Raw genomic sequence first — 17,021 nt, forward strand, 5'->3', positions numbered from 1 at the left:
TCCCCCCTCACCGTCCCAACTACTGGGGATGAGGAGAGACTTCTCTCTACTCCCTGCCCTGTGTAGGGACAGGAAGCCACTGGTGTACGGATGCCGGGGTGGGGTATTTAACCTCTCTGCTTCCTGTCCCTACAGAGGTCAAGGGTCATCCTCCAGTTGGGGCCGTCATGGGGGACGCTATGGAAAATAAGAGATATCGCTCCCCATCTGATGGCAGCCCTGATGTGCGATATATTTATTGCTGTTAGATATTTATGTGCTGTGTACATTGATGGAAGTTACATATTTATAAGTGGGACATATTCATTTAAAGTATATATTCATATATGCAGTATATTTGCTGCAGGTATATACATTTTAGGCAAGCTAGAATTACTGGTGCTAGCAATTCATTTAATTTTAAAATGTTTGTCTGTCAGTTATTCAGGGTAAATTTCACTGGTTTATCTTCCTAAATGTTTGGGGGGGGGGGGAGGGGGGGGAAGGCACCATTTAGTTTAGTGTAAATGTATAAATGAAGCCTGAAGCAGTAATACCTATAGTAAGATGTTGTGTCTTAAAGAAAATAGACTTTTTAATATACAGGCAGTCCCCGGGTTACATACAAGATAGGGTCTGTGGGTTTGTTCTTAAGTTGAGTTTGTATGTAAGTCGGAACTGTATATTTTATCATTGTAATCCCAGCCAGAACTTTTTTGGTCTCTGTGACAATTGGATTTTAAAAATGTTGGGTTGTCATAAGAATCAATATTAACACTAAAGCTTCATTACAGACACATTTGATAACAGTTACAGTTGTTTATTGTAGCCTAGGAGTAAAGTACAATAAATTACCAATATCCAGAGGTCCGTTTGTAACTAGGGGTCGTATGTAAGTCGAGTGTTCTTAAGTAGGGGACCGCCTGCACTGATCTATCCCCTTTATGACGTTTTTTGTATTTTTTTTTTCTAAATCCTCTACAAGTGGCTTTAATGTTCAAACTTGTGGACGAATTTACAGCCGCGTTCGGATGGTGCACCATCTCGTTGTAGTGGGATGTCCAGCTAAGTGTTTTTTATTAAAGCTCTGTTACCTGCGTTACCCCTATAAAACCACAAACAGTCCCTAGTCCTGCAGTAAGAAAATCTGCAAAAGGGTTTTTATAGTTTGTCAATGTTGTTGCATGCCTGGAGAAAGTACTTTTATTCATACCCTTTCTTTTGTAAGATACAGTCAAGGAGGTGGAGGATCTCGAACTAGCATTAAAGCAACCCCTCCCTCCTGCTAGCCATTTGCACTCCCCACCCTCCCCTATTGTCGACACTCTCTTGCTCATCCTGCATGCGCATGTGCACTGCTCCTCTGATCTCGACGATCGACCTGCATATATACCCAGCCATGGTCGAGCTCCCCCCAACTCCTTTGTGAGCAGAGAGGATGAATACAAGTACTATTTACAGACCGGGTCGGCTCCAGGTCTCATTAGGCCTCTAGGCGACAGAGCCTCAGTGACCCCTTCGCAGTAAACTCCCATGGCAGCATTAAAAATTCAGGAACTAATACAGTTTCCTGTTTCCTAAAATATTCCCGAGTTTATCATCCCAAACAGCCCCCTCATGGTTATTTTACATAAAGCCACCATTACACCCTATGGATTCTTTATGTACAGCCTTATGTGGGCCCCCTAGCAGCTCTGGGCCCTGGCACTTGCCCAGTGCTGGATAAAACACTGTTTAGGCATGCTACAATGTTGAGAAAATCTAAAACCCTTTTGCAGACTTGAAAACTGCAGGACCAGGGGTTATTTGTGGTTTTGTAGGGGAAGTGGAGGCAACAGGTTCCCTTTAAGTAAATGGGGCTGTGTTTCAGTACCATTCACCCCCTACCCGCAAATGTGGGACTGTCTAGAAAGGAATTTTTTTTTTGTTTTCTAGACAATCCATTTAAGTAACCAGATTACTTTTATGTTGTAAACTATGAAGATGAATGATATTTTTAAGACTGAAAACATTGAAATAATAAAGGACAGGATTTCTTCAAACTCTTTAATTTCAAAAGGCAGAAAAACAGAAGCATTGGTAGATTCCACGATTATTGCACTGGTTTTATGCGGTCTTTGCTGAAATCCACTCAACAAAATCCTTTCCAAAGACAAACAAAAAAAAATTAAAAAATAAAAATGGCACTTAAAAAAAAAAAAAAAATTAAAACGACTTGAGGAAAGGATTTTGTCTTCAATGCTTGATGCTGGAGAACATGCATTTCCTGAAATCAATCATTAATAAGCTTAGCCGTATTAAGAGAAATCTAAAACCGGGTGCTCAAATACACCACAGCCAAGGAGTGTATCTTGAAAAGGCCATGTTACAAACGCCCAAATATAACCTGGGTTTTAATAACTAACAGCGGTATCTTCAGCACCTACCCGCTAGAGTCCATGTTGCTTAAACACCAGGTTCTGGCAATAAAAACAAACAAAACAAAAAAAAAGCATCTACATTCATATGATTCCTAACAAAATGTATCCATATATACAAGATTACACGGCCGCCACGTCTAGTAATTGTAGCTGCCTTTATAGTTTTGGGAAGGGACCGTTCCCACGTCTTGAAGGTACATGCCGCCTTCATCCAGGTGTGACAAGGGGACAGTATCTTCTTCGCTGATCTGTCGGTCAAACTCCGATTTTAAGGCAGGACGCTGATTGTCGGGAAAAGCCAAAGAAAAGAGAGCTTCAGGTTCACACACAAACTTGTAGACGTAGCGTTCGCCGGCCACCTAGAAGACAACGACATATAAGTAGTTAGAATGGGGTCTCATGTAGAAGAAAAAGATCACAATACTACAGAATTACAATATAAGCAAAAAAAAAAAAAAAAAAATATGTATCTAAAATCACAGTAGATGAGATCATTCAGACAACGGAAATTACCATCAAAATCCATCACGCTAAACCAGGGGCACTTACTCATAGACCCCGGCACTGTGACTGTGGTCATCTTCTTATGCATGTTATCCATGGGCTCCTTCCTCCATGCTGCAGATTCACAGGCTGTTACAGTGTCTCCCCTCTCCTCCTGCTCCCTCAGCACTTTCCCCTAGTGTTCCTTGTACAATGTAAGCTGCAGTGCAGGGCTCAGGTAACAGTCTCCCAGAAACCTTTTGACTCATTAGCATAATTTTTAGAAGTTGATTTTAGAAGGAAGGAGACCGTGGACAACAAATATTGCACTTACTTCAAGTTTAGTCAAGTGTAGTTTGTGTTCTAAGTGAGGGTGCGGTTACACGTTGCGTTTAAAAACACATTGCAATAGCTGTTGAGTGATTTGCCTAATTAAACAGCTGTTAACACGTGTGTTTACAAAACGCAAATGTTAACACGTATGTTAACATACGCGTTAACATTGCGTTAATGGCTGCGTTTTGTAAACACACGTGTTAACAGCTGTTTAATTAGGCAAATCACTCTAAAAACACATTGCAATAGCTGTTGAGTGATTTGCCTAATTAAACAGCTGTTAACACGTGTGTTTACAAAACGCAAATGTTAACACGTATGTTAACATACGCGTTAACATTGCGTTAATGGCTGCGTTTTGTAAACACACGTGTTAACAGCTGTTTAATTAGGCAAATCACTCAACAGCTATTGCAATGTGTTTTTAAACGCATGCCTTAAACGCAACATGTGACCGCACCCTCAGTCTTCTACTTGTATTTTGAATATTCAATATTTTTAGTCCAGAAAACCACTTTCAGGGAAACATCTAGTGTTGCACAAGTAAGATCATAAGAGGGATGGATAGATGGAGGGAGAGAGGGATGGATACACATATATACATATACACACGTATAAACACACACACATCAAGTTTTAGGAGTAATTTGTTGTGCAAGAAAGTTATTACACACGATTTTCCTGGTATCTTACTTTTTGCATGATCCCCTTCTCGTAGTAATAGCGCAGCGACCGGCTGAGCTTGTCATAGTTCATGGCTGGCCGGTTTTTCTGCATGCCCCAGAGTCTGGCAACCTGCAAAAATAGGTCACGAGCGTCAAAACAAACTGTAACAAGCCCAAATAGCAAGAAAGAGGTTAACTTGACAACAATCCTTTCCTTCCCTTCTTGAAAAGGTCTAATATGCCTATAGGCAATACATACAGCTCGGCCTATGCTACATATACTGCACAGGATCACCCAGCTGTGACATTCGAGAACAGAAGAGAACTAATCCACTGTATGAAGGAGATAAATGGGTGGGGGAAAAGATAAAGGGCCATTATTTATTACATTGTTCGCTTGCATTAGTTGTGAAAATGCTTAGAGCAATGTAGAACTGTAACGTCTCCAAAAATATCATTTTTACTTTTAGAGGGGGCTCTGCCCAAAGCAGAAAGTCTACTCTATGTCCACGTCTATTCGTCTCATTTACACTTCTGTAATCCTCTAGGAGTTGTATATAAAGTGGCAAATCTGTATTGGACTGTAGGAGTCTTATAAAAGGGGACCCATCAATAGGTTTGAGTCCCCTAAATCGCCAGCACGCAGCTCTTCTACATGAAGAAACAGTTTTTCAAGAATGGTTGATTGCCTTTTTAAAGACAAAATTTAGAAAGTAGTAATCTGTTATTTGTTTTTATGCTTTGTGAACCAAACATACCCTGAGAATAATGTAGTTACACTGATGCAGAAACATATTTTGTTTAACCCCTAAACCAAGTGGTTTTGATCAAAAAACTAAATTATAAAATAAAGGAAATTGGGAAAGCCATACATAAAAAAACACATTACTTCCACATACACAAGAGCTGCCTGAACTGTCCAGACTGGCCTAATCAACCTGAGCTTGATGACTCATACACAGCAGCTGGGGGATGGTGCAACAATTGATTACTTCTGCCTGTCAGGGACAACACAGTGATTACATATACTCTGCTTATGCTGGGCAGGACAAGGCTGGAGCAGTGCACAATTAGGGTGAAGAGAACACCGGGGCAGCTACAGAGCTTCATTATCATAATTTTATAATTGTTTTTTTTCAGCAAAACCACTCTGTTCAGGGATTAAATAAGATATGTTTCTGCATCAGTGTCGCCACAGCATTTCCAAGGCATCTTTGGTTCATAACGCATCAAATCAAATGGTAGATTTCCTTTAAATATTATACAGAGCTGTACACAATGAGGTTTTTACTCGAGGAGAGATTTAGGTGCTAGGAGACTCTTTAGGCTGAATATTTTATACCATTTTTTCTCTAACTTGTTAACAGTCCATTGTTGTTCCTGAGCAGTTTTAAACATGATGGGAAGCAATTTCATACCAACTTAGAGGGTGTCCCCCTGACAGCAGGTCTACAGGATTTTTGTTAGATGGTTTCTATTTACTACAAAATGACTGGAGCGTGCGCTTATAACTAGAGGGAGGATTATAAATCACAACTTTGTGATTGTTCCATCCTCTAGTTTTTAATCTACAGCATCACAGACGGAGGAGGGGGGAGAGGGATCACCATGTTGTTTTAGGTTGGCTCCAGAAAGACTGATCAGACTCTAAGCCTAATCTGACGCTGTATTTTACAGACCTAAAAATGTGCATCTCTGAGCCATATAACGACCATATAATATATGTATGATAACTAGAGAGCCTATTCTCCAAATTTTATTCATTGCTTATTAAGCAAGGAAATAAAAAAAAAAAAAAAAAAAAAAAAAAAAATATGAAGAAGGTAAAAACTATTTCTATACTAATGAGAACATTAGTGCACCAAGTGCATGTTGTCAGCCACGTCATAACTACTATTCCCATTGAAACCACTTCCCTGTCCTTCCATGTGTCCATGCGCCGTTTACACGTTGTGTTTCATTGCGTTTTAAAATACATTACAACCGCTCAGGAGAGGCGATTTGTCTAATGACATTACTGTGAACATTTGAGTTTACAAAAGTGCTATGTAAACGCAATGTTAAAGGACGTGCTAACATTGTATTTACACTACTTTTGTAAACACAAATGTTAACAGTAATGTCATTAGGTAAATCACTTCTTCTGAGCTATTGTGATGTGATTCGAAACACAATGAAACCCAACGTGTAACCGCACCCTGAGGAGCATGGAGCGACTATGAAAGCGTGGTAGGACAGGGAAGTGGAATATATATATGGGAATAGTAGTTAACATGTTGCCGGTAACATGTACTTGGTGCACCAACTTACTCAATAGCATACAGATTAAACCGAGAGACTGTGTTTTTACTGGTCCAGGCAGGAATAGTGAACGACACACCCTGGGTATACCAACTGCACCACTGGCATATAAATGAAACTGGGAAAGGACAGAAATGCTGTGAGAGGTGGAAGAACTTTATATGCTTTGAAAGATTTTTTTTTATATATATAGGACTCAAAAGCAGTATCTATAAAGCTGGTGTGATACAATATAATGTAAATAATTATTCAGAATGTAAAGTCGGTCATCTTACCTCTTCTGGTTCGATCAGCTTGAACTCCATCCCTCTCCCCGTCCAGGCAATGAAGTGGGAGTTTGAAGGATCGTCTAGCAGAGCCACAAGAAACTGCCATAGCTGCAAGGATCCGCGTCTTTGGTATGGGGGTCCTTCTCTGTAGGTTCCAACCTCCTGTTTGATGTCACCTGCTGTGATTGCAACAAAAGTATGGTGAACGTATGTAACATTTGACAAAATACATACATACTTTTCGTCCAATAGTGCATATTATGGTTTAACTCAAATTATACAAGGCCTCGGTCTTCAAAAATGATTCCTAGATGCAAGTATATCAGATCCTCCAGGATAATAAGCTAAAACAATAGAACTTCTTCAGTTAATTGCTCACTAGGATTGGTGAAGACTGGGAAAGCAGAATAAGTCAACCACACTGTATGTAAACGTGTTTTAGCCGTAGACGACCAACATTACAAAGTAGAACATGACTTGAAGGTGAGGTCTCAACCAGGCCCAAAACACCTAGAGAGCAAAGACTGGTGTTCTGGAACAGGACTGGTGCCGTTAATGGTACATTCCAGCTGGAGGACCTTGTAGAGGATTTTATTTTTATTTTATCACATACACATGGTACAGACCTTCAAACTTTTCAGGCACAACACAAGCGTCATCTGTGAAACTTCTCATGGGCTTTTCATATCCATAACCTACAAGAAACATAAAAAAAACAGTCTCATTGAAACTGACTGGAATGTTACAAAGATTACATCAATGACAACCTCCTATAAAAACCATGACATTACCCCAGTAAACATATGGAGATCTTTTAATACATCTCCATAGACATGACTACATTTCAATGAAGTAGCTTATGACCAGTGATATTCTAACACTAGGTGTCTCCTTGACACCGATTATACTTAACCATGACCTAACCCTTTAAAAAAACAAGATTTGGGATATATCTGACATCTCTACCCTACAATCAAAGCTTCTATTTTATGAACATCAAAAAAAGCCCAGCTATATAAAAGGCACATGAATATAATACACAATACTGTATAATTACCATCCAAGTTTGGGTAGCCTTCCACATTCCTGTACATGGACTGACATCCAGGAACATCTGTCAAGAAGAAAAATGGAACAAAAGAAAAAAACAAAAAGGTTAATCAAAAAGGAAAAAGTAAATGTAACCTACAAGTGTTCTTACACTAAATCAAGATTCTGGTGCGGGGCTAAATCTCCGAAAAATACACAAGGCAAACAAGTTAATGAGCCAGATGTGCCCTAGGTTTATATTAGACCAAATCAATGCCGAAATGGATTGTAAACACATCTGAAAATCCTAATCACGCTTCCGTTTCTGATACCTTCTAAGTTTACGTTATCCCAGAACCCAGCTGTTTAGACGCCTGAGATACAATAAATAAAAGAAAATAAATAATTCTGTGGTTTCTGGCATAAACTTAAACATATTAAATAAAGTTACATCACTGTACAAGAGCTTCGGAAAAGATTCCTCCAGACACCTGATGGAAGTGGCCAACAATGGTACAAATAGAAATAACTATAAGCTGCATACGCTCTACTGGAGCACTTAAATCCAGTTGTGATACAGGCAAGAAATACATCATGTGGCAATTATTTTGGCAATCTAATCCAGGAGACTGATGAGGGGGTGTTTTGGTCATAACGGTTGACCGACCGGTAAAAACGGTTGACCAATCACTTCAACTGCTGGTCAGTAGACAACTTTTAGACATTGGTTTGCAGCAGTTTCTATTACTTTTTTTAGGGGCCCTACAAATCTGTTCACATGTTATTGAAATATATGGAAAATTACAAAAACCATTCATGCAATTTCTGCAATTTACTCCAGCTAACCACCAATGTGTAGGGGATGCCGGTGAGGATCATATAGTTGGAAGTTAACTGCCCAATGATTTAGCTTAGGTGTTGGTGTGGTGGCAGCAGTTCTCTTCCACTACATGTGCATTGTTTAGGCGAAGCTGAAGAGACCATAAGTTTGGTCAACAGTTATCTTATGTGTATAGGAGCTCTGATATGGAGCTGGAGAAACTAAAACAGAACAAACTTCATAGGAGGAAGATTGAACCCCAACTAGGGACCAACTAAGCACCATGTATGGTGGTGCCCTAACTGTTCCGATGCCAGGACATCAATTATTGTTGCAGGCTTTACTTGTGCCTTTGAACCATTGTAATGAAAAGGAGGAAGGCTGCAGGTATAGCATAGCAGTGGCCACCTTCCACCACCAATCCACACTGGTCATCACCAACTACCGAGAAGCTCCAGATCTTGGTCTACCAGATTTGTCATGAATAAGTCTGGTAAGAAAACTACAAGAAATGGAATTCCTTCTAGAATTTCCACTTAGTAGGTTACACCGTTGGGTTTAAGACTCTGAAGGAAAGAACTCAAATTTTGTTTTCATTTCTGAATTCCGAGTATTTTTCTTATTCCTGAAGCTTCTCCTTTAAAAAGTAAACGTTAAGACTGCAGTTTGGTTGTGTCAGTCGCGGATTTGTAACCTCTATAGCAGGGATGTTTTTTTTCCCAGCGCCTTAATAGCCTTGGGCAGAAATACAGTAACAGATAGTGTTACCGCAAGACAGCCCATATTTCTGGTATGATGTCAGCTGCCTATGAAAAAGCAGCCGAGTTTTGTAAGCCAGCACCAGAACAGCCCTACGGGGACTTCTTGTCTTTCTCTCGTCCTCCATTTTGTGAATGAAATTCCTCAGACTCCATTCAGAGAGTGAGGAGCCCGTGTATGAGAGTTAGTGACTAGCAGGCAGGTGGGAGGGAGCCGGCTACAATTCAAGGTCGTAATGCAATCCTGGTAGAGGATGCAGAAAATTTGTAACTTGAAAATGCAAGGTCAGGGGACAGCGGAGAAAGTGCAGCCACACACGGCAGGGATCGGCTCCGAGGCAGAGAGTTAAAAAATAACTTCGGAATAAATTTACCCATATATATTTTTTTTCCAGACAATCTTATTAAGTGTCTTGGTTTAATCTGATTTAAAAAACTTATAGATGGAGGATTTCATAGCATACACAGCAGCTATTCATTAAAATTCATGTATAAAGATACAAGATCTGGTCCTATAGTCACTATAATAGAAGAGAAATCTGTAGGCACAAGCCTCACCCATATGGTGGTCTACCACAAATGTTGAAGGGAACCTGTCATCAGGAACCCCCTTTTCTAACTCCCTTTATGTCCCCATAGAGAATAGTGTGCACTATTAATAAAACAGGCATGTTCCAACAAAAAGTTAGCTGAAGGTTTACCTCTCTGCAGCGCAGTGTCCCATGGGAGTGGCCAGTGAGAAGCGGTTCCCCCACCACCACCACGACCCTTGGGAAACTGCTCTCTCATGCATTGACTACATTAAAAAAAAAAAAAAAAAAAAGTACACCATCTCCCTCCTATTTGAAATCTATGCATGACGGACAGTTTTGGTGGTGGGGGACTGCTCTTCACTGACCACTGCTCTGCAGAGAGAAAGGTGGACTGTCATCGAGCTTTTCTCTTTTTATAAAAAAAAGACAGTTTTATTATAAAAACACTTTGGCAATGTGTACACTATTCGCTATGGGGACATGGAGGGAGCCAAAAAAGGCTCCTGATGACAGGTTCCCTTCAACCCCTTTTCCCTCAATTCATAGCAGGTCTATTTTTCCTGTATAGAAAATACCATTGGCCATCCCAACCATGGCTATGTGCCTGCTACTGCCTGAACTCCTGTTGTAGCAGGTGGCCACCAGAGCTCGGGAGAACAGGAGCGCGAGAATAGGAGAGCATACAGTACGTTTACTGTTTAAGCCCCCCCCCCCCCCCCCTGCCATATCTCAATTTTCTTTTTTCCTGAGTAACGCCAATTCAGCCAACTTTTGGCCATTCATGTAACAATAAAACTTGGCATCAACTTTTACACTGGCAAAATCAACCCATCCACAAAACATTGTACATAAAAAAAAATTATATTTTAAATATATGCTCACACAACGGAGATTGTACATTATTTTTATATTCATTAATAGGGAGATTTATCAGAAGTGTCTGAGAGCAGAACTGTTCTAGTCCCCCATAGCAACCAATCTGAGCTCAGCTTTCATTTTAAAACCGGCTGTAGGAAAGTGAAAGCTGAACTCTGATTGGTTGCCACGGGCAACTAGAACAGCTCTGCTCTCAGACACTACTGATAAATCTCCCCTTATATTAAATCAGTGATAGAATATGTACAGATCTAAGAGGGATTAGTTTGATTTTGGGTTTCAGTCTGGTTCTTATAATTTTAACAGAACTCAGGTCTAAGAAAACCCCATAAACAGAGCTACACATAGTCATCATACAATATTACTAGATACAAATGCGTAATAAAATCAAAACATTGAGTGTACCACTATACAGACATAACCATTGATTCATCTATACATTATAGCTTTCCAAGAGCAGAGGAAACCGGAGGAAATTAAACCTCGATTTCTAACACAAACCAGGCTTCTGACAGGTCTAGCTGTATCATTTCACGGCCAGCCATTCTTGGGGAGTTTTTATAACACACTTTACTTAATTCATATAGGTGCCTGAAACAAGCCGTTTTATTTACATTCCATGTGCCGGCGCGGTGTTGTATGGACCAGACAGACATTAGCTCATTAGTAAAGCAGACAGACTGCATGGAGGCAATAGGAATACAAGGACAGGCGAGTAATAAAGAAACAACATCCATGCAGCCAAAGTGAATACATTTAGATTGAAGCCTTTCAGCTTATGTAATCACCAACCAAAAAATTTAATATTTAACCCATTGGGTAGAAAACCAATGCTTAAAACCTATGGAGATCCTTTGGGATCAGCCATAAACTTCAATGAAGGAGAAACACCATCAAATTACTAGGTAAACCAAATCAATGGCATAAAAAAAAATGAAGTTATGGGTTTCTTGTTGACCAATGACTCGAAAAAGATCTGTAATAAACCCCAAGCCTCAACCCAATAGAGCTATAGCCCACCAGGCTTGTAGCGTCTTCAAGAGCTTGTGCCAAATAGACAATGCCAAAGAAGTTGAACCAACATCGATTATCTACAGGTAACGGTTGACAAACTCTCAGCCATGAGACGATGTTGGTAGGGTAAGCACTTTTGGCCTCATACCAAACGTGGTGCAAAATAGCCCCCATTTAAAAGAAGTGAATAACACTAGCACCCATTGCGAGAACTTGAGCAAGCAGTGGCCTCCAGGTGAAAATCCCACTAAGATGTAGCACATTTGGCTTAGATGAAGAAGATGTTTTGGAGTCAGGAATATTACCAGCAAATAATACCACACTGAAACATTGTTCTACCACGACCAAACATCTTTATGAATAAAAACAAGTCTTACCTGAATCGTATGCATAGTCTGCCTGCTCCTGCTTGATTATCACATTGGATGGGTATCGGTGAGGCCTGCTGGTTCCAACATGGTTTGCCTGGTCATACATAGGGTCATGGTATTCCTGTTTAAAGCTTTGCTGTGGATATGGGTGGCATGGCTCAGATATCTGGCGTTGGTAGTTCGCTGGAGATTCCCTAGTCATGTTCTGTGTAGATGGAAAGGAGTGGCACATCTCCGGGAGCTGCTGTTGGTATCGGGATCTGCGTATTACAATAATGGGGGTCAAAATTTATTTCAATTTCCCCTAAAGCAAACCCACTTACCACTTGGGTATTTTTGGATTTTTCTTTTATATTCTGTGTGGCTCATGTATCAGTTTTTCTGCTGCCACTTTTCCCAAGTTTCCTGAAGTTGTACTACCTAATCATTGCAATATATCTTAGGTTTTTTCCTGTTCAGTTTCACTTTTGCAACTTTTTGTGGTGTGCGACTTTTTAGTCCCAAATAGTAGCCCCCAAGAGCAAGTCTGGATCTAGCATGCTCCGTTTTGGGACTTATTAGGTGCAAGAACGGGACAATTTCAGAGCCCAAAAGTCTCATAAGGGGAATAAACATCTGGGCTACAAAGATAAATACAGCAACTGCACTAAATCCTGAAGGTAGCCAACTTTGGTACCCTGCTTCATTCTGCACCTAGAAAGTCTCCCTGTTTAAAAGTTTCACACAAAGTTGCACAAAAAAAAAAAAAGCAATAGGAGTGATACATGTCCCCCTATGAGTTGCACATGAAGGGAAATTGAAGGGGCTACATTTTCTACAAGAATATGAAGTATTTCCTTAAAGAACACCACTGGAGACAATTCTGGTCAAACACACTTACCCGTGTTCCATGAGATATCCTCCAGACTGGACAGGCTGTGATGAGCCTTGTGGATTGGCATACCCTCTGTCCTGTCTAGAAAAGTGTGGGATTGGGGACACTTGGGCACCCTGATTTGGGGACTTGATGTTGACTTGTCTTGATGTTTGGTCATAGGCACTACAAATAATAATAAAAAAAAAAAAAAAAAAAAAAAAAGTAAATATAAATCCAAAAAATCTCTAGTTACCAACGGCAAAACATTACATCAATCACGGGGGCAACCATGTTCCTCACCTGGCATAAAGGCACTGTTCCCCATTACGGTACTGAAACGGTTTTTGACTGCATGAAAGACTGGGATCTGAACAAGAGCTTGGCTGTTCCTTTTTTATTTTCACCGGAGGACTGTGAAAAGCAACTGGAAAGAAAAGAGTTTTGTTCAGTAAAATCCTGTACATTTACTAAAATAACCCACTAATGATTCTCACAGTATTGGCGGAGAAGTTCTTCTGATTTACTTATCCAGTGAACATCAGTAGAGCTGCAGCGGCAGGTATGCGGCTATTTGGTTATCCCTGTGGCTACAGGGCTAGAGCTGAGGTGTGATTTCATGGCATAATCAACAAAATGTCATGTGGATGTACAGCAGAGTCTCAAAGTTATGTTGGTGCCAAAATGGCGTAGTACAACCTGGAGGTTCTCAATCAGTTCTCTCACCATGTAGCCATAGGGGCTATGTACCCCAAACTTTCCTTAAATTTCCAAAAGCCATTGACGAAACACAACTCTACCGATACCTCACTTTTTTGTATGCCAAGAATACAAATGAACTAGAATACCAAAAAAGCCATGGCCACACCATGTGGGAGTCTAGGTAGTCACACCCCCCCATAAACAAAAAGGGTCATCCAATATGTCAGGTTCTGCCTCCTATTCTGCATCTAAGCACCTTTTTAGTGTTCCTGCTCAGTTTTAGCTCCTGGAGAGTTAACACCAGCCAACATCCTGCATTAATAGTTTATAGTAGTACAACCTGCCATCTTTCTCCCAACCAAGTTTAATCCTGAAAGCCATGAACTGCACTTCCTACTTGGCAATTAACAGCAATTATAAACACTTTTAAGTAGTCTGGCATGCCTTAAGATGACCCACCCAACACTATAAGTACAGGCCCGGAGGACATTTCAAGGTACTTTCAGGTAACATGACAAATGTTTTCCACTGGTAATAAACTAATATTTCAGATATTTTATATTTATTATGCAGGGGGTTGATTTACCTCTACATGTGCTGGTTCCTTTCTTACAATCATCAAACTTCTTCTTAACGGAGAAGCTTTCTAAACTAAATCCATGGATGGATAGTAACTGTTTTACTTTAGTTTTTGCAGTCTACTAGGTTTGTTTTTTCCCTTCACAGCTCTAACTTCCATGACGTAGTTTAAGTCTTGCCTGGCTACTGACCTCTTGATCCTCGGGATAGAAAAACTCATTTAGCCGCGTCATACCTCCTGTGCACAACACTCTTCACATATTAAAAGCTCAATGTTTTTATAACATGTCCAACTAGGACGGGGCTTAGGTTTACACCAAGGCTGTAGATTCTAGGCCTCGACAAACTTTTGTTTTACTTTTCTTTTTTTTTTTTTTTTTTTTTTTTTTTTTTTTGTGGTTGATTTTCAAAAATCTAGCTTCCATAAATTATAGTCTGAGTGATCCATGAAAATGGTTCCGACTAGGATTTGTTACAATAAGGACCGTTGACACTGATCCATTAAAGTCGATCCCCTTGAGCAAGTTTGTTGCGACGACTCGCTCCGTGTACTTGCAGGATATACTGAGCCACACCAAGAATCACTGAGGTGAACAGATCCGTTCAGTTCATAAATTCAAGGTTACATGCAGTACGTGCACAGACAGTTTTAGACAAACTTTTTTGTGGCAAAAGGGCTTGAAGAGTACTGCATTTAGTGCAGCCGTGTGCGGTCCGTTCAAAAACCATATGGCACATGGCCGCTTTTTATCGTCTGCATTTAGCCTAAAAGGTATAAACTTAAAGGGATTCACCCTTAAAAGTTCTCAAGTTTGAATCCCCTAGGGATGTTTACACAATAAAGATCATTTTTAATTCAATTTTACACAGTTTTATTGACATTTTAGCTCCTATCATTCCTAGTGGTGGTCAGTGCAAGATCCCAGAGTGTGGGCGGGGACTCTCTAAGCAGACACTTCCTGATTTATCTAGTGCTGTGAGATGCAGTGTGCTGACAATGTGCTCAGGGTACAGGTTTATCTACACTTATTTAGCTTCTGAAAATTCACTAGTATTGGACACAAAAAGGAGACATAAGACAAATTAGAGATGAGAGATGAGTAGCTCCAGGAGATGCATGTAACACACAATGACACTTCAGCTCTGATACATCTCAACTATAACAAGCATCAGGACTGATAGAGACTGGTTGGAATAAAATCTGTGAAATGATGTATTTTTGTTAATAACAGTGAATTAGAGAATGTGTTATTTTGTTATCCTGAGTACATTTAAAGAAACTGGTCTCTGTTTGAATACCCCTTTAACTATCTTTGCACCATTAAATCAATGTGGCAATTAAATCTATTTTTTTTATAACGTATATTGCAATGTAGATGTATCATGACTTTGTTAGATGATATTACTATCTGCATAATTCCCATGTACTGACATCACTTTTATATACACCTGTTTATTATGACATCACCGCGTGGCTATTATTAGGGTCATTACCCCCTACTCTGTGACATAATTAATTTTCTGCATTATGGCATCTATTATTCCTGCAATCTGATATCCTCATGTACATTATCTAGGCAACATTTTTTACCAAAAAATGCATGTAAAAAATTAATACATACAAAATGATATACAATACAGTGATCTAAGATAAAACAAATGGCGGATAGTTTGTCAAGTCAACAAAAGAAAATTTTACATAAAGGTAAAAACGAGTCTCTTTGCATCATTCACCTATGGGAGCAATGAGGCAGTAGAGGAGCCCAGTGAAGCGTATTTAAAATAATTAGACTCCAGGCAATGACGTATTTATTGGTCCTTCTCCCTTCCCTCACTAGAAATTGCTTGTTTGCAGTTTCCCAGTGTAGCCATGTGACTGGTGTCAGGGGATGGTGTAACACAGTTGCAAGGCTCTCACTAGGGACATCACTTCCTTCAGGGGCAGACAGTGCTAAGGTTATTGCTGCCTGTAAACAGCATTGTACTGAGCTATATCATAAGGAAATTCTAAATTATGGAGCCGTAACATCCACACCATCATCAAAACCTTAATTTATTAATAATGATTATTTTCTAAAAGACAGACTAACACTTCGCAGATCTGAATGTGGCCACAGATACCGGTTTAGTAATAGGAGACATTAGTAGACAATCAGAATTCCTCCAATACAGACATTGTAAGATATCGCCTCTAATAAACCTAGTTTGGCAATAATTATAGGCATGACTTACTTAAAGGTGCTGGCCACTTTACAATGACCCTGTTCTATTAGACAGGTCTCTGCATGTACTGTATTATTTGGACTATAAGGCGCACAAAAAATCCTTTTATTTTTTTCAGAAATCAAAGGTGCGACTTATAGTCCAGTGCGCCTTATATATGAACCCTACTTACAGAAAACAGCTGCCTTGAACTGTGCACAGGTCTGCCACCTGCTGGTCATTCATCCTTATAATTAGGAGCGCCTTGTATATGAGCCTAGACATTTAAGCAGGCATTTATTGATGGTGCGCCTTATAATCAGAAAAATACGGTATTTGTATTTGTGTCTTTGACTCCTTTGAGGGCTGCAGCCTTTCCCTGTTCTTACTATGCTGCCCTCTGCATATACACACACACAACTTACTCTCTCTCATCCCGTGGAGTTTTGAGGCCATATAACACATACCATTAATATGGTCAGTCTCTCATCGAGTAAAATACCACAAAAAGGTTACCCCAAGGTCCAACACTTTGGGACCAATTTGTGGTGTCCACTGTAGTCAGTTCTTGGCCTCACAGGGTAGTCATGCTCTGCTTTACCTCCCACATCCATATTTAACAATTCAGTTCATATCCACCAACCCTGTAGTCATTAGTTTTCCAGTAAAAACACATTTAAGTTTTAAATTAGCTGGAAACGGAGGGAGACATTTTTATGAAAATTGTTTATTTTTAAATAAAATTTGTTGTTGAGAAACCCAATTCTTTTTAGAGCACCTTCTGTTAAAAATACTATGCTGTGACTGGTTTTTATGGGCTACATATTTATT

The 17,021-nt window shown here is 39.8% G+C and overlaps 1 protein-coding gene across 4 annotated transcripts in view; it reads right to left on the reverse strand.

Moving 5' to 3' along the window:
- Positions 1-2,011: 2,011 nt before the first annotated feature.
- Positions 2,012-17,021, reverse strand: part of ETV4 (ETS variant transcription factor 4) — a 55,165-nt gene continuing 40,155 nt past the window's right edge. For all 4 annotated transcript variants that reach the window (XM_072111808.1, XM_072111810.1, XM_072111807.1 and 1 more), the window contains 8 exons: positions 13,011-13,134; positions 12,735-12,893; positions 11,861-12,114; positions 7,511-7,567; positions 7,080-7,148; positions 6,460-6,632; positions 3,912-4,013; positions 2,012-2,758 (listed from right to left, as the gene is read on the reverse strand). In XM_072111808.1, coding sequence (XP_071967909.1) covers positions 2,537-2,758; positions 3,912-4,013; positions 6,460-6,632; positions 7,080-7,148; positions 7,511-7,567; positions 11,861-12,114; positions 12,735-12,893; positions 13,011-13,134 — 1,160 coding nt within the window. In that variant the 3' untranslated portion in view covers positions 2,012-2,536. The remainder of the gene's footprint in view (positions 2,759-3,911; positions 4,014-6,459; positions 6,633-7,079; positions 7,149-7,510; positions 7,568-11,860; positions 12,115-12,734; positions 12,894-13,010; positions 13,135-17,021) is intronic.

Source organism: Engystomops pustulosus, chromosome 6 (assembly GCF_040894005.1).
Source record: "Engystomops pustulosus chromosome 6, aEngPut4.maternal, whole genome shotgun sequence".
Taxonomy (NCBI): Eukaryota; Metazoa; Chordata; class Amphibia; order Anura; family Leptodactylidae; genus Engystomops; species Engystomops pustulosus.